At 42.0% G+C, this 18653-nt stretch overlaps 1 protein-coding gene across 5 annotated transcripts in view; it reads right to left on the minus strand.

Moving 5' to 3' along the window:
- Positions 1-18653, minus strand: part of MTMR3 (myotubularin related protein 3) — a 107838-nt gene that overhangs the window by 5621 nt on the left and 83564 nt on the right. For all 5 annotated transcript variants that reach the window (XM_016198581.2, XM_016198579.2, XM_016198582.2 and 2 more), the window contains exons 10-17: positions 13989-14194; positions 13354-13485; positions 12255-12366; positions 8651-8846; positions 7241-7426; positions 4427-4597; positions 3154-3299; positions 1072-2494 (exon numbers count right to left, since the gene is read on the minus strand). In XM_016198581.2, coding sequence (XP_016054067.1) covers positions 1072-2494; positions 3154-3299; positions 4427-4597; positions 7241-7426; positions 8651-8846; positions 12255-12366; positions 13354-13485; positions 13989-14194 — 2572 coding nt within the window. The remainder of the gene's footprint in view (positions 1-1071; positions 2495-3153; positions 3300-4426; positions 4598-7240; positions 7427-8650; positions 8847-12254; positions 12367-13353; positions 13486-13988; positions 14195-18653) is intronic.

The raw sequence follows: 18653 nt of genomic DNA on the forward strand, positions 1-18653 counted from the left end.
TGTTAAGAGCTGCCGAATCTGTAGGTACATGAGCCATCAAGAATTGGGTTGAGCAGGTACAGAGACAGGGTTGGGCTCAGCTGGAAGAGAATATACAGGGCTAAAGCTGTGTGCAGTGAGTCTGGATGGAACGACAGGTTCCAGAAGTGAGTGGGACAGAAGGACCAGGGTGGAACAGGAACTCGGTGTCAGCTGCTCCAGTGGGCCTGTCAATCCAACCCTGACACTTAAATCTGTGTGTTGAAACTGAGTGCTTTGGTCATGTCCTCCTTTCTCAGAAGGACTCTTTGGGATAATGAGAAATCATTAGTGTTAAGGAAAAACTGAGAAGCCAGTTTTAACTGAAAGTCATTGATAAGCCCGCCTTTAATGTACGCTGACTGCCTCAGAGCCAGGCTCACACTTGTACGCCAAAACCAAGTACTTGAACATTAGCACACCCAGTGAGGAGAGCACCTCCTTGAGAACCTCCCCATAGGTACCCCCACTTCCAGTTACCAGGCCCCATCAGTGCTAACTGGACAGTGCTAGAAACCAATCACTTCTCCCCGTTTCTACTGCCATCACCTGCCACAGGGTAGATACAAATATCTGTTAAAAAATAACTAAATCTTCACAGGCACAGCCCATGTTTGGGGCATGGGGGGGTGCTAATAGTTGACTAACTACCAGGGTAGGACAAGCACTACAATTTAACAGGAGTATCTGATGCCCTAAAAATGTCATTCTGCCCAGGAGTTCATGTCCTTCTTAACTTATGATCCTCTCTCCAAAGAGATTTGACTAACCATGTAATGAGCGCTAGCTCTCTTCCTTATTCTAACTGCCTAAACAGGATGTCCGTGGAAAACACGCAAAGCAGAAAGGAAAAAGAGGCAGGCTGCCATTCACATAGCTGAGGCTGCTCTCCAGCCTCTCTCAACAGGGGCACTCCTGTTGAGAGGTCCTGGAAAGAACTGGACCTTTCCAATTCTTTGAGAAATCTGTACCAATCACCATGCACCAGTCACAAAGGGTATCCAGCCTCAGTGTGCCCTATTTCCTTGGGCCACTATGAAACAATATACTCACCACTTCATCCCCAAAGTCCCCATTGAAGCGTAGAGAGCTAGTCAGGTATTGGCTCTCCAGGCGACTCCTCAGCTCCTGGACTTGTTTCTTCAAGGTCTCCACTTCCTGTTGGTGGCCTGATTCAATCTGACGCAGGCGCTGTTGGATAGTGTCTGTGTACACAGGCATGCCATCGTCGTCCAGGTGGCTGCGAGAAGGCTGGTCAGGGCTGCCAGTTACAGATGGCCTCCCTGTCTGGCTGTGTAGCCACTTGTGGTGCAAGTTCCTCGAGTGTAAGTGGGCGGAGCTGCAGCTTGTGGCAGACAGCTGGCAGCTCAGCGAGTCCTTGCTCCTACCAGCCTCCCCATTGGCGCAGTGCCCATTGGGGGTGGGGTGCTTCTGGATGGTGCTAAGCCCTGGGGGCTGCTCTGAGGCTTTATTTTCAGTCTCTGGGACACGACTGCATACAAGCCCCTCTTTACATTCAGCTAAAGGCAAGGCACAAGGAGAATGTGCTGGGCTGTGGGTGCTGCCAGGGGAAGTCCTATGCACCACAGATCCCACTTCAGGCCTCTCAGCCAGGCTCTTCTCTGGAGACCTGGGTTCCATGGCTTGAGGAAGCATGTCCTTGCCACTGAGCCTACCACTGTTTCCTAGGCAAGGTATATGATGGCCTTGGGGCCCACTTTCTGATTTTACTTTCTCTTCCATTAACAAGTCCAAGGAACTGTCTATGTTTGGTCCTCTGCCCTCAAACGGGACTTGGGAGAGCAGCAGAGAACTTGACTGTGAGGTACCATAACCAATTTTTGCATCTACTGGGATTGTAATAATTGCTTCCTCCCTGTCCTCTGCGATAGCTCCTATTTGAGGCTGATCCACAGGGACCTCTTGGACATCCTCTCCCCTGGGGGGCTCTTGGGGAGAACTTGGAAGAACACTGTGCCCACCCTGTGGGTCAGGAATACCCTGTGGGAAAAGAGAAAGGCTGATGCCTGGAGGGCTCCTCAGAACAGCAGCATCCAGTGTTGGTGCTTGATGAAGTATAATGGCTGAGCCCTGCTGGTCCTTCCCCCTGCTTTCCTTTTCTAAGAGAGCCTCTTCTGTGACCTCCTGCATCTCAATACTCCCCCTGTGGGTAGTCTCTTCCACCCCACTCTCCTCTTTGGTGGCCTCTTGCAAAATGTTCTCCATCTGTCCCTCAGCCACTCCAGCTGCAACAGATAGCTCTGCACCACTGAGCGCTTTGGTTGGCTTCCCCAGGCTATCAGAATCAAGAGGCTCCTCTCCAGGACCAGCCAGGCTGCTCAATTCTAGTGAGCGCCTGTGCTGGTGCTCCTGCCACTTTTCATTCAGGCTTGGATCGCTACTGCGCCGGCTGGCTAGAGGCACTGTGTTGTCGCAGGCTGTGGTCAGATTGTCAAATGATCTAGTCTTTGGTAGCCTAAAAGAAAGGAATTTGGGGAAAATGAGACTCTGAGGCTGTTCAGATGGGAAGTAGGAAACAATAAATTTTAACAGGTTGTGGTTTCATATTTGGGTCCATTATAATTACTCAAGGAGCTATTGCATCTCTGAAGTGAGGTCAGACTTCTGGAAAGGCAAAGCTCTAGGACCAATCCTTCTTTAAGAATGCAGACTTCCTCTTTCACCACTCCTACCCCATGCCCGATACATACAAATAAGCTAATACCAAATGCTGTTTTTAAAAGACATTCATGATACTGCTGTTTCTAACTGGTGGCAAAGGAAAGTAAGTACTGCTAATTTTCTGATACTATACTACTTTAAATTAATTATTTATCAGTCTAAATTCAAGCCAGAGGGTCACAAGGAACCCAGAGGATTTACTGCATCACTGAAAAACTGCTCGGTGCCTGCAGCAGAGTGATGTAGTGATGAAGTTAACAAAACTTCATGAAATGAGGCTCTACATATAGCCTTGTAGCCCAGAACCCTTATACCTTTCCTGAGGAAACTTCAGAGATCTAAGAAAACATGTGGAGCCAGCCAATGTTAGGATCACTGACTAACCTTGGGTGTGTCCTAACAGAGGAATACACCACACAAGACTTAAGGCCTTGTCATCAACCCTGGGCTCACCGGCTCAGGAGTGGATCATCAGGGCTGCTGCCAGGGACTGGGTATGGTGCACAGCTGTCATCCACAGGGGTGGATGGGGATGGGCAGGGCAGGTACACTGCACTCCACAGCATTAGGTTACGCACGTGACATACAGGGTACAGCACCTGAGGAGAGAGTAGAGGATACAGGTTTAAACAAGTCCTTTAGAAATGTCTAGAAATAAAGGTCAAGAACAAGCACCAAGCTGGAACACCCAACAGGTCCTAGCAAATCTCCAAAGGGAGTTAGCATCAATGGATACAAGTCTATCTCCCAAGAGGGCCTATATAAGATTAGTTTTTAGCAATAATTTTCACCTGAGAGGCTCTTGTGAGCATGAACACCTAAAGGGTTTTTAAAAAATCCATTTCTCAGGTTACCTTTACTGAAAGACTGACTTTCATCAGCTTAATTTGTTGCCTTACTGAATAAGAAAGTGAGCCATTTCACTAGATAGTAACTGTTCCCTGGTACAAAAACTTGGCTTAAGAAGGAACTGACCTATTTTATAGGGTCATTTAAATTAATCAAGTGAAAAGGAAGGAAATTTCTTCCTGTATTGTTACTTCCCCAACAGGCCCAGTGAGGGAGAGAGAGAAGCAAGTTACCCTAAATCTTTCCTCTCTACTTAAATGTAGTGAAAAGCACACTTATAGTCCAGCTAATCAGCCTCCTTTTGACTTCATTTAGGATGAATTCTGACAAAAGGAACATTACCGTATATCAACACACAGATATAAGTGCTTCCTTGTCTCTGCTTAACAGGTGTTCCTTTGAGGAACAAAGTCTTAGAGGGCCTGCCAGTTCTCCATGTACACACAGAATCACAAAGACACACGCTAACGTCACACAGTTTTCTGCCCTCTAAGACAGAAACTGCAGTGGCTATCATCACCTGATGATACTGCAAGGGTGCTGGGGGCCTGGTGGCAGTTCCTTCTGAGCTACCAGGGGCATCCAGGGAACAACTTATGTGCCTCTACCATTCATTACACAGAACATGCTAGGAATAAGTTAGCACTGGTGGAGGTGCCAGAAAAGATTCATGTTTAGAATGGCAAAGTAGAAATGTATATTAAATCAAACCACCCTGAATAAAAGTGGTCAGAAGCAGGTCAGAGCATCACCAGAAAGTAGGCCTTTCTTAGGACAGAGTGGTAGGAGAGAAAAAAAAAGGAACCAACCCATTCAGAATGTCCCCGCCCATAAATTCCTCCTGCTGATCAGAGAGGAAAGGCTAAAGGATACATACGGCTTCTGACTGAGAGGAATACAGTAGGTTTTTGAAAGCCTTGTTGCCTGCCCGAAGCAGCGACCACACAGAACATGTCCGTTCCTGAGTATGCTTTTCCCCTCTCTCCTTGGCGTTGTTGCACAGGAATGTTCCAAAGAGGCAGGAATAGGTATGTTGCACCAGTTTCACCTATGGGAGTCCAATGAGGCAAAATCAAGCAATAGGGTACACATTCTCTGGGGAAAGGTCTTCCCAGGCATCCCTGAGAGCACTTCAGTTCATACTTGGTAAGGATGGGAGAACCAAGTAAAACCACACAATAGCCACCTCCTCACAACACCAATTTCAGAGTGCCAACCCCAACCACCATTACTCCTGAGTCAAAAGAGCAAAGACAGATAAGTGGCATACCCATTCCTCTTGCCTTCCTGACAGTCTCTGAGGTCCTAAGTCAATAGTCACTCTCCAGAGCATATAAACTGCATACAGGAGCAGGTCAGTGTGCAACCCAAGTCTGAACCGAGAGCACACTTCTAAACAACTTTCCATTCAACAAATGGTTACTGAGCATCTCACATACCCCAAATGTTTCTATAGGGCTGATATATAATAATCAGGTAGCTTTCCTACCCTGATGAAGCTTATTCTATTTGTGAAAGAGGGACGACCAGTGCTATGGACAATAATGAGGTAGAGTAAGAGGGACAGGGCACACGCAGGGCAGTGTGGGAAAGCCTCCCTGGCCCAAGACCTGATGGGAATTAAGAGAGCAGGTCATGGGGGTATCTAGAAGGGAAATGCTCAACAGAGGTAACAGCAAAAGCACAATGGTCTTAAGGTAGTGTATGCTTGTGATTTCTGAGGAATAGATGAAGGCCAGTGTGACTAAAGGACACTGCATAAGGAGAAGAATGATAGGAAATGAAGCTAGACAGGTAACCTCTAGGGGAGACCTGCAGGCCATCTTTAAGGACTTTGACTTTTACTCTGTAAAATGGAAAGTTGTTGGAGGTTTTTCAGCAGAGGAATAACATGCCTGTATTGTGCTTTAGAAGGATTCCTTTGGCGGCTGGATTAACTCTCTTGAACTGGGGCAGGACGTGATGGTGGCTTAGACCAGTGTGGAAACAACAGAGACAGCAATAAGTAATCAGGTTTTAGATATATTTTGAAAGCAGAGCTGCAGAGTCTGCTGATAGTCTAAATGTGGAATATGAAAGAAAGAGGAGAGTTGAGGATGACAACTTTTTTCTCTAAATAAATGGAAGGACTGAATTGCCGTTTGGTGAGATGGAAGACTTCTGGAAGATTAGGTTTTGGGGTAGGGAGATGTAGAAATCAAGAACTAAGTTTTGAAAATGTTAAGTGTGAAATACCACTAAGACATTCGAGTTGAGATACTAAGTAGAGTTGGATATGTGAGTCTAGAGTTAAGTGGAGAGGTCTGGGCTGCTGATGGATAAATGTGGGAATCAGAGAGCAATTAAAGCCACTGGAGTGGATGAAATTCCTAGAGAGGAAATAGAGAGAAGCAGCCTGGAGACTGAGCCCTGGGGCATTCCAAAATTCAGAACTGGGCAGGTAAGGAGCAACCAGCAAAGGAGACAGGACCAGCTGGTGAGGTAGAGAAAAACTAAGAGAGTGCATGCTGGAAGTCAATTGTTTCAAGTGTTTCAAGAAAGAAGTGATTAAACTGTGCTAAATATTAATGATGGATCAAAGATGAAGACAGTCAAAAGGTACAAACTTCCAGTTATTAAATAAGTTATGAGGATGTAATGTACAGCATGGTGACTATAATACTGTATTGCATACTTGAAAGTTGAAAAGTTCTTATTACAAAAAAAATAACTATGTATGGTGATGGGTGTCAACTACAATTATTGTGGTGTTCATTTCACAATATATACAACTATCGAATCATTATGTTATATCCCTGAAACTATGTTATATATAAATTATTCCTCAATTTAAAAAAAGAGATGAGTGTACACAGGCTGATGGAACTTTAAATGGGAATTAAATATTTTTTAAAAGATGAAGACTTAGGGAAAAAAAAGATGAAGACTTAGAGCTTATCACTAGATTAGCAACATGAAGGTCACTGGTCACCTTAACAAGAGCAGCTCTGATAAAGTGGTGGGGTGAACACCTGACTGGAGTGGGTTTAAGAGAGAATGGCAAGATAAGATTTTGAGATAGTAAATGTAGAAGACCTGAGGAGCTCTGCTGTGAAGAAATGAGATAATAGCCAGAGGGGGGTGCAGGACTGAGAAAAGTGTGATGAGAGCCACTACACCATGTTTGTATGCTGATGGCAATGACATGGTAGAGAGGGAAATATGCCAATGTACAAGGCAGAGAGGAAAAATGCTGGAGACATACAGCTGAGCAAAGGAGAGGAGACAGAAGCTGGTGAACAAGTAGAGGGAAGGAGGGGCTGGAAAAAGGAAGGATAGTGTGTTCTTTGTCAAAGGGGAGGGACAAAGAGGGTGGGACAGATATAGGGGGTTTGGGAAATGAATTGCAGGGAGCAGAGGACATTCTATTGTTTCTATTTCTGGTTGCTATTTAGGCCTCCTATCATCCATTTTAAAAGCTTAGTTTAAACCAATTCAAAGATTATACAAACCTAGTACACCTGGATTCAAGGGGAAAACACTTGTTTATTATTGTGGGGGTTTTTTAATTTTAAAAATGGGAGAAAGAATGGCCCGTTAAATTCTAAAAAGGATACACAGTTTCAAGTGAAAACTGGCCCACTAACATTGCATTGACATCCCCACGAATTTAGAAGGTCCCCAAAATAAAGAATCATATGCCCAAACTCACAAGGAATGCTTCATTGAACTCAAAAGAGCAAGGAAATTGCCTCTGAAGCTGATGAACGCAGTCAAGCCACTGCAGAAACACTGGGCAACGCTCGTTTAGATCATCTGAGTTTTCCCCATGACCACACCGATCAGCAAACTTGTGGCCAAAATCTAGCCACTCCATCTCCACGAGGACCTGGAAACCCTGCAGGGAAGCACCCAAGAGAGACCATTTTGTGCTTGTCTATCCAGATTGTGACAGTCCTGAACCTGAAAAGGGTACACTAGCAGCGAACCCTTATAAGCCCATCAGAAGCAGCCTTGGATCTGGTGCCAAGGCAAAAGGCTCCAACCCTGATAAAACACTTAAGTTTAAGTCAATTTTCCATTCACTCAACCTCATTCCATAATCAAAAGGGTATTGCCCAGCCGGTGTGGCTCAGCAGTTGAGCATCGACCTGTGATCCAGGAGATCGAGGTTCGATTCCCAGTCAGGGCACATGCCCAGGTTGTGGGCTCAAAACCCAGTCGGGGGTGTGCAGAAGGCAGGTGATCAATAACTCTCTCATCATTGATGTTTCTATCTCTCTCTCCCCCCTCTCTTCCTCGCTCTGAATTCAATAAAGACATATTTTTTAAAAAGTGTACTAACTAAGCCTTTATCTTAGCCTTTCTTGAGTTAATGTGTATTTTTAGCCTCTTCCACTCACTATATAAAAGTCATTTTTCCTTAAGTTTTTTTACTTTTAAATTTCTGTCTTTCATGTTATACTTAGAGAGAAAGTCACGTTTGTAAAATCTATTCCTAGCCCCTGATTTACATGTATTTTAGGGTACATATATGGTTTTTCTTACATCTTCAACCCAACAGCTTATTTCAGAGTAGAGCTCTTTCTCCAAAGAATACTCTGTGGTTATATCGAGGACCATAATATACCAAGATCCTTCTATAGAAGCCCCATTTTCCAGGGGTAGGCAAAACTTTTCCAAGTAGGTAGACTACAAGGGAAAATGTCTGTATTCTCAATACTTTGTATCTACAATCTGCCCAATTTAAGAGACAAGAACTATGGTAGGCACCATCACAATTTATCTGAAGGTAAAGGAGCAATGATTTAAAAACAAGAAAATTTCACTTTCATTAGACCTAACCACATGACAACTGATAAAACCCTCTAAGGCAGGTGTGGGGAACCTTTTTTTCTGCCAAGGGCCATTTGGATATATCATTTGCGGGAAACACTAAATTACCAACTTAAAAATTAGCTATGAAAAAGGCTCCTAGATTTATTGAATTTTGAGTCCCGCCTGCAGTTGCCTTGGCAGGGCCAGACCAAATGATTTCATGGGCCAGACATTCCCCACCCCTGCTCTAAGATGTCCCTTACTCACCCTGAAGTACCAAATCCTACTCCCTGGATGCACCCACCTCTATGGTTCGGTAATAAGGGTCCAGCAAGAGCTTAGCCAATGCCACAATCTGGGGGGTGCGGTCCCAGCCATCTGAGCAGTGCACTAGCACCGGTCGCTGATCACGATCCACAGCGTGCACTACCAGAAGTGCCGACTTCAAAAGCACAGATAGGTGATGGAGCCATTTTGTGCTTTCAAGAGCTGAGAGCCAACTATAAAAATAAAAACAGAAGGGGATAAGGAAATGCTGACTTTTCTGATTTACTTTATTGCATCATGCCAAATACCTGTCAAGTTAAAAAGCAATTCCCAAGTTAAAAAGACTTTTCCCTTCAAATAAAACACTGCCAAAACAAAGAGGTTTTCTGTCTGTTTTATAAAATATACAAAGATGATACCCAAACCCTACTATGCCTTAGATACAGGACAGCCATTAACAGGACCACCTTTTGTTGCAAAAATCTTACGGCTAATTTCCAAGAGAATTAATATTTTTCAGTCCATGGTAGTATACATAGTTTTTAAAAAAAATTTCTTTCTGGAATCTTCTCTTGAAGAAAACACAGCCACTTTTCTGAGATGTAAAACAAGATATTTAGATATTTATACTTAATGATCAGCAACTTTACCCAACAAGTTCTCAAAAAAAAAGTACAGAAAACTCATGAAAACAAGTATGTCTAGTTAGCCGGATGCCACATTCAAGAACGGTTCAAACAACATCTGCTACCCCACATCCTAACACCTACCACTGCTCAATTATTAGGCCCAAACTAATAATTTAGACTCATGCAAACTAGTACACCAATGACTACACAGTATTACTGGGCTTAAAAGACTGGATTCAGCAGGGATCCAACAGACCCTTTTTTCAAAAGACCTTTAGGAAGTATCAGATCACAAGAATTGCCCCCTTGAGAGTAATCACAAACTGATCACACTTGTTTTTTTTAACTCTGTGGACAGTTTGTTTCTTGTGCTCTATCATGAATTCCATTACCACCCCCCACCCCACACCACCCCCAAGCTCTGATTTCTCCAAAATGCAATCAGGTTTGTATTAAGATCACAGTCTAGCCCTTTAAACACTGAGTCAGAGGAAGGAATAAATACTTCTGCCAGGGGGCTCTGAGAGGGCTGTTGCCAAGACTACTATAAAAGACTATTAAACTTCAGGGAATGAGTGAATTTTTGGAATAGTCCAAGGAGGGGAGGTAAACAGACAACAGAATGTAGTGCATAAGCACTGGTTTCACATGGATTTGGTCTACCAATCAGACTCTAGATCCTCAGAGGGCGGACACTATATCTCAGGCATAGCTGAACCCCCAGCACAGTGCCTAGGATACAGTGAAGATTCCTAATGTTCAAACCATGGGTAAAAAACAAAAAGCAAAACTCAATCTCAAGACTTTCTAACTCCTGATAGGTACCCAGGAAACATTTTTTTGCTAGTGAATAAATTGTTTATTCTCATTCCTCACATAGTCTTGAAAGAAACTAAAAGATAAGGCTTAGGAGAACAAATACTAAATTATTTCCTGGCCCCTAGAGAAACAGTAAATGAGAACTAGTGTAAGGTTCTCCTGAACTCGACTAAATTATTCATACATACCAGTTGGTGGTATCCATGCCTAACAGAGAAGCTGCACTCCAAAATCTGCCAACCAAGGAGGTGCTGAGAGACTCCACACTCCCTGTCCTATTCTAAAACTGAAGTAGAAATGCCATACCCTAGCCCTCCACAGCCACAAACAAGTGTTGGGAGGCTTGTTTATAACTGGTCCCACCACTACCATAGCTTCTTTTGTCCTCAAGGGAGGCTTCAGTATAGCATTATGACTTGCCGCCAAAGATGAACAAAGCCAGAAGGGGGTTGGCAGACTGAGTGAAAAAGGTGAAGGGATTAAGAAGTACAAATTGGTAGTTACAAAAGTCACAGAGAAGTAAAGTACAGCATAGGGAATATAGTCAATAATACTGTAATACCGGTATGTGGTGCCAGGTGAGTACTAGAAGAGTTGGGAGGGAACACTTTGTATGCTAACCACCATGCTGTACACCTAAAACTAATACAAAATAATACTGACTGTAAAAACTGTAATTGGAAAAAAGTTAAAAAGAGAGACAAAGCATTACCCCCTTCTTTAATAAAATCCCCCACGCATTCATTTGGACAAGGCTAGTGTTAATTACATCTTTTTTTACTCTGAATTTTAAAAATAGCTTGCCCTGGCCAGGTAGCTCAGTTAGCTGGAGCATCATCTCGTATACCAAAAAGTTGCACGTTTAATTCCCAGTCAGGGCACATACCTAGGTTGCATGTTCAATCCCCAATAGGGGTGCATATGGGAGGCAACTAACCAATGTTTCTCTCTCACATCGATGCGTGTGCCTCTCTCCCCCTTCCTCTCTCTAAAAATCAATAAAAACATATCCTTGAGTGAAGATTTAAAAAAATAGCTTTATAATGTTAATATATGGAAGATTAGAGATCAGGTAGTGTTGATTCTATCCCTTTCATTTTATAGATAGGAAAACTGATACCCACAGATCAAGCCACTTGGCCAAAGTCATAGTCAATTAATGGCAGATCTCCCGAGTCCTCCTTTCTATGTCCCACCTTTAAGGAAGAGAGTGCTACTAGCTGGGTTCTGTAAATGTACAGCAGATGCAAGCTACTAATCCCCAGAGCAGAACAGCAAGCTCATTTCTTCAGTCAGGCTTTTCCCCAAGGACAAGTGCTTCACCCTCTGGGCTGATTGCAACTGTGATGAATTTAATCATTTGCTACCAGAGTTAGCACAAGTGCTTCAGGCAGCTATTTGATTTAATAAATCAAATACAGGATGCTGCAAAACTTGATGTGATCGTGAGATCTACTGAATAGAGCCCAAGGAAACAGCTATGGGCTCCAGCACAAATACCAGAAAAGAGAAAATTCTATCTTCTTTGGCACCATTTCTGGCTTCCTGAAATGTAAAGCAGGTGCTTTTAAATATTTATCTGTCCATATTTGTTTTACAGAGCATTCCTCCTAATTTATCTTGTATTCAAACAATTCCCTTGGGAAGAGGGGGTGTTATTTCACCTTCCTCACTACAAATGCCAGCCATTCATTTTTAATAAGCAATAATAATCATGGTAATGTTCTTAGTAAATCAGAGAGGGTAGTTTAGAAATCAGAAGCATATGTAAAAGGAACTGACCTAATGGCAAGTTTAAAAAAAGTTTAACCCTTTTTAGAACATGAATAAATTCTAACTCTTCATGGTAAAACATCCCAGTTCATAGAAGATAAGCGTCACTACAGGACATCAGAAACCAAAGAATTAAATTACTCTGAGCCAAAAACAATGTGGAAAAGAAGGAAGAGGTTCCAGGAAAAACAGGAAAGCAATGCTGAGGTTTGTTATGTGCTGTGCATTTTAAATCTTTCAAAGGGTTACATTTTAATCCCAGCTCCTCATTTATACTGCCATGCTCCTAACACAGAAAGAATACTGACAGAGACTGACAGTAAAACTGAAGTTTACCAAGAAATAGAAGGAACCTCTGAACTCATTTAAAAAAAAAAAAAAGAGGGCAATGCAAAATTAAAGCCAAGGCCAAGGTCTTACTTTCCCGGATCTGGCATCTGTGTGCACAGCAACCGCAGAGACTGAAAACTCCTCCGAATTGAATGAATATTTGCCATCCCCATAAACACAACTTCACAGTTCGGGTAATAGTCTGGAGAAAAAAAACAAACAGTAAGTAGAACACAAATATGTCAAATTTAAAGCCCACATAGCCAAATTTAAAAGCAGCAAAATGGCTATCAATAAAACCACTGTAGCTGCTAATGAAACTGCAGTGTTTTGAAGCCTATATTAGTTCAGTCCTTTATTATAAGAGAGAAACAGTGCTTGAATTTTACCTATTTTTGCAAAAAGAAAGGTTAGATTTGTGAAGATACTGACACAAAATAGAAGCTATTACTTAAAAAACAAAAAAAACAATAAAAGATCTATACTTCCATCTCACTGTAGGTTTACTTCTTGGGCCTCAGCTAACTTGTAGCTCTGGAATCTCTTTGAAAAGAACCTGGCAGACCAATGCATTTGATGCATTCAAATTTCACTCTGGTACCACTGCTTTTAATTTCCAGCTTAGATCACATCTCAGTAAGGAAATTAGTGCCTCTACTTGCTCGATCCAACTGGCACCAAGAGGGTCCTTCTTTGGAGAAAACCAGCATTAACACAAGAGGCATGTCATAGGTTAGGAGGAGATAGGCGCTTTGCTAGTTTTATATTTACTGCTTCAATTTCCACCCCAGGTTTTCTAAGCAGAAGCCGTGTGAGAAGTTTTCTGTGAGACCAGTGATGAGCAAACCCATTTGATAAATGCAACAAAAAGCTCTCAGAAGGCTGAGAAATTGAGCCAAAAAGCAGCAGCTTCCATATATGAAAAGACCTTATTATGGGCAAGGACTGACTTTCCTTATCATCTAAAGGTTGGCACAGGGAAGGAGGATTATTTGGTTTCACTGCACTTCCTCCTCCATTTCTCCCCTGAAAAGAGCATAGTGTTAAGAATCCAAAGAGCTCTGGCTCTCTCAAGGCAGGCTGGGGAACATGGTTTGCCATTCATTTCATATTAAGAACTGAGACCCAGTTGGGTACAGGCTGGACTCACAAGGAAAGAATGTTGGGGGACAAAGCACGTACACCTCACCTGGGCATTCACAGCCTCCTCCTTTGGCGCGGTTTGCAACAGCTGCAGCGTAGGAACGTGCATCCAAGATCAAAAGCTTCTGAGGTTGGATGGCTAAACTCTCTGCTCCTGAAGCATTTGACAGGGAAGAATCTGGGAACAACCAGGAGTGAGAAGGAAAAACTAAATGAACCTGTTTCTTCCAGAATTGTGCAAAGTAAGAACCATAGACACATATTATAGTACACCAAAAATAAAAATAAAAAAAAATTAAGTGAAATCCCTAACCAGAACTCCTGATACATAGCCTTATTTTTGTTTTCTATTTTGTCTATAATCTCCTATATCTTGTTTCTACAACGGTAGTCCTTTAATGAAGCCTGGGGAAATTTTCCCCCATGGTCTGGAGACACTGCAGGTCCCCAATCACATATTTACTCCATTTTTGTCATTATGGCAAGAAAAAAAAGAAAAAAACACTCTAGTCTTCTTAAATCAAGTTTGAAACAAGGGGTCTTCCAACAATCCGATCAATTGGAGCTTTGCTCTCTCTTTTCTATGAAACAAAGTCTATGTCTTACAAGGACAAGGCCATTTCAAGAAAAGGTTCTCATATGCTATGAAAATTGCTGCCATGGGTCCAGGGAGCACCTTACCAAACTCCACATCAGAAAGGTCTCCTGTAGTGGGCAAGTCTCGAGAACTGTTCCTAGTTGACAGCTTGCTGCCACTTGATCGGGAGTCGGAGGCACAAGCTTTGGCTACAGACTGCACCAGGTGCTCATCATCAGCATTTCGCCAGCCCCACCAGCTGACCTCTGGCTGTCCACAGCGGGCAATGACAGCTCCATTGCTCTGGTGCCTGTGCAGGGAACAAGACACAACAACTATACCATCCCAGAGGCCCCATTCAGACGCTCTGTGCTCATACCAAAAGTGAGGTCGTGGATTTTAAACACCTTAATGAATAGCCTGACTATAGAGTGATGGATTAGCTTCAAGTCCTCTCAGGACAGAAATCTTTTATAGTAACAAGAATAAATAACAAAACCTACCTATCTGGACCTTTCTCAATTACCACACCATTTTAGAGATCTTTGTAAAGTTACCAACAAAATAATAAATGTATATTCTTAGAGAAAACAAATCAATATTCATAAAGCAAATGTCTGTATCTTTAAATTTATTTTTGGAAAACCGGGTAAAAAATAATCTACAAATACTACACCAGTCAATGATGAAGCATCATTCTCTCCTTTCTATACTGCACCTGAATAGCCTGGTAGTTCCCGAAACAAAAAATTTGTTTCCTCACCGACTTCTGAAGGCCCACCGCAGCAACTGGCTGGCTTGGGGATTATCTTCAAAATAAGATCTCACCTTTGGGACTGAAACACTTACCTGGCCCACAGAGAACTGCTTGACAAAATCTCCTGAGATTTCCTGAGTTGCAAACTGCTCTTATTATAGGCAAATAGCTCAGTGAGCCAGCTACCCTTCCTTAAGTTCTCAGAAGGAAAGGACAACATAAACCTCAATAAGCCATCTTCTCAAAGATCCTTTTCCAAGAAATAACATCAGAAATACTACTCATAGTCTACTTTAAGATTCTATTAACCCTTTGCGGTCGTATGTCTGCTCTCAGCCACCAAAGCTTTTTTATCGTTCCGGTTGTATGTCTACTCTCAGCCACCAAAGCTTTTTTACTGTTCTGGTCGTATGTCTGCTCTCAGCCACCACAGCAAGGAACCGTATGAATCTTAACTCTATTCATTCATGTATCAGTTCATAATTTCTCTGAAAGATCTTAATTCCGACCAGTACGACACCCTTGTCCAAATTTAATATGACCGCAAAGAGTTAAAACCCAGTCTTTTCCTCATTAAGAATTTTAGTTAGGCAATCTCAGCAATTAAAAGGTTATAAAGTAATATTTGGCAACCAAGAGGAATGAAGTCTTAGCACATGCTAAAACATGAATGAGCCTTGAGTATGTTATGCTAAGTGAAAGAAATCAGTCACAAAAGGCCACGTTCTGTATAATTCCATCTATATGGAATGTGCAGATTAGGCAAATCTAGAGACAGGAAGTGGTAACTCAAAGCTAGGGGAGTTGAGGAGGGACTACTAATGGGTCTGAGATTTCTTTTTGGGGTGGTGAAAATGACTAAAACTGATTGTAGTAATGGCTGCACAACTCTGAATATTAAAAAAAATCACTGCATTATATATACACACTAAAAGGGTGAATTGTATATGACATCTCAAAGTCATTTTTAAAAAAAATTTTTAATATATCTCTTTATTGATTTCAGAGAGGGGAAAGGAGAGGGAGAGAGAGAGAGAGAAACATCAATGATGAGAGAGTCATTGATCAAGCCCACAACCCGGGCATGTGCCCTGATCGGGAATCGAACCCCGATCGCCTGGATCCTAGGTTGATGCTCAACTGGTGAACCACGCCCGGCCGAACAATAAAGTCATTTTTTAAAAGTTATCAAAGTAATTAGTTCACTGTAAAAATAAATTAGAAGAATAAAGAACTAGTAAACAAAAATTTAATTCTATATCCTAGAGGTTTAAACCATCAATATCTTACTTCCCATTAAAATTATTTCTAAACACATATATGCACACATACATATAACGCATATGTAGAGGACAGATGAATTTAAACAAAACATACTATTGAATCTATTTGTCTTCAAGGAATGATGTGAGAAAGATTTTTGTTTTAATCCTAAAGTTCACAAGCAATAAATTAAATTTGGTAATAATCAAATTCCACTGAATCTACCAGTTTGTTTGTAGTTTTTAATATATTTTTGTTAATTTCAGAGAGAGGAAAGGAGAGGGAGAAAGACATAGACACATCAATGATGAGAGTCATTGATTGGCTACCTCCTGCATGCCCCCTACTGGGGATTGAGCCTGCAACCCAGGCATGTGCCTTGACTGGGAATCGAAATGTGACTCCCTGGTTCATAGGTCAATGGTCAACCACTGAACCACACTGGCCAGGCAGTTTGCTTGTTTTTAAATACTCCCTTACTGGGAGAGAAGAGCTTGCGTATTGCCAACACACTCAACTGGCTTACCTGCTGAGTGGAGCCAAACTAAAAATACCTCACTGGTTCTTAAAATGCCTACTAGCATATGATAATAAGTGCTGGGTAACCAATGAGCTGATTGATGCCAAACCTCTAAGAAGTGGCTTGGCAGGGTCTTCCCTGAACGTCTTTCTCTGCAATGCTTCCCAGCAGTGCCCAGAAGGAACAGTAGATGGCACTCTTCATCCATTAAGGGCTATGACATTATAGTACCTAGACTGCAAGTGAGCTACTGCATTAGGCAGTTTTCTGCAGTCTTCTAAAATGTTTAAGATGCATGAAAGAGAACTAAAACACTAAAGCTAAAAATCACTAAAGAGTATTTCTATCATTTTAACAAACAGAAACAAAAAGTATAAAAATTAAACACTGAAATGTTTAAACTATCCCTAAGTTGGTGTTAGGCAAGCTTCCAAAATGACTAGAACTTTGTAATTATCACTCAATGCACAAAGAGAGGGGCTGTGAATTGCACTACAGAGGGGTGGCCTTCACACCATCTTGCTGTGTTAGAGCAATCTCTGTCTTCAATGATAAATCCAATTAAGCACTCTCTTATTACAGTAGGAGAAAGCACTCATCAGGCACTGGTTCAGTACAGTGCTGTCAAGTAACTGTTGCTAGCAACCTCAGGAATCATTACTGCAGTCTACAGACAATTAAATTCAGTAAATGGATGGTGGATTCAGAAGCATCCTGCCACCCAGGATGGCAAAGCAAGGAGTGCTAGAGTATCCCAAAACATTCAACTACCTCAATCTGACAACACAATCTGGAGTACAAAGATACAAGACAAGTTCTGAAACAGGCGAGTTCCTAGAAGCCTGATTTTATGTGGACTACACCAAGAACTTTCATTTGTAATCTTTTGAAAGCAGAATTTCTGAGAAATTGCAAATTTAAAAAATTCATTTATGCATACTCTATGGTCTCCAGAAAGGGTAGGGGTGAGGGGAACCCACAGCTCATTCTCTCTAGAATAAATTTTAGAAGGGAAAAAAGGCTTTCTATGTTTATTCTAAGAAGTTTTTCTTCAACCTGCACTTTTAGGCTTCTCTCCCAATAGGGAAAATTCACCGAAAGCCCCTTATTTTGAAAATGAGAGTCCTTCCCCCTTATGCTCAGTCAGAAAACCACACAAATGCCAGGGTTGCTGATCTAACAGTTGCTGGCGACAGAGCAGCAACTGGCTGCTTTCCCCATTTGAGCTGGACTGATCACTGATAAGGCTCATGAAACCTTTCAGCTTTCACTGCTCTCTAATTCTTGTGTCATCCTTACCACTTGAGTGATAGGTAAATTTGGTGACCTACTTTTTCTAGGGGTGTCTGAAACAACAGTGATGGAATTGAGACTGAAAACTTAATGGGTTCCACTGGGCCAGAAGCAAATACTTTTTCATCTCTGTCTATTCAGGGTGGCCATCAGAATTTGCCTTCAGCGGACTAAATTAACAATTCAGTGGGAATTACAGAGATAAATCCCTTCCTACAATTTTGAAATTTCAATGGAACACCTCTTGGCATGAAAGAGTTTTAACTAAGCCTCATTAATTTGGCCCAAATTCAAGAAGAAACCAAAAAGTCCAAAAACTGGGAAAATGAAATAGAGTATGTGAGTATTACAAGATGATATCTGAAATAGTTCCAAAATAAGAGGTAATGCCTTCTTAAATTTTTAACAGGATTCTGTGAGAACTGAGATAGTCACTGAATTATAAAAGCAGCCATCAGGAATACAACCTATTCCAGATACTGCTTAGAGAGGTCCAGTGTTTATAAATTCATTCAGACATCTAGCATACTGGCAAAGAACATCATTCCTATTTTACTAATTAGGAACAGGCTGAGGTCAGTTAAGGAACTTACTTGAGGTGCCATAGCAAGAAGTATCAGAGAAAAGACTTACACTCCAAAATCTGTGCTTGTCATCACACCACCATTCCCTTCTAGAACTTGCCTCTCTGCTGGCAACCCCAGGAATCATTACTGCAATCTACAGACAACTAAAATGCATGCTGGATTCCTGCCTTTGATTCCTAAGATTTCTATTCTGCCAAGATCTTCTATCTAGCCTTCTTCTCTAAACACTCCTTCTCAAAGCAGAGCTCTTCCAAGTGTCCAAGTTTTTCAACCACAAAGACAATAACAAATGACAACGCTATACTCCCAATTGTCACTTTTGAGGACACATCTCCATTCAAAGGCCAAC

Source organism: Miniopterus natalensis, chromosome 20 (genome assembly GCF_054644295.1).
Source record: "Miniopterus natalensis isolate mMinNat1 chromosome 20, mMinNat1.hap1, whole genome shotgun sequence".
Classification (NCBI taxonomy): Eukaryota; Metazoa; Chordata; class Mammalia; order Chiroptera; family Miniopteridae; genus Miniopterus; species Miniopterus natalensis.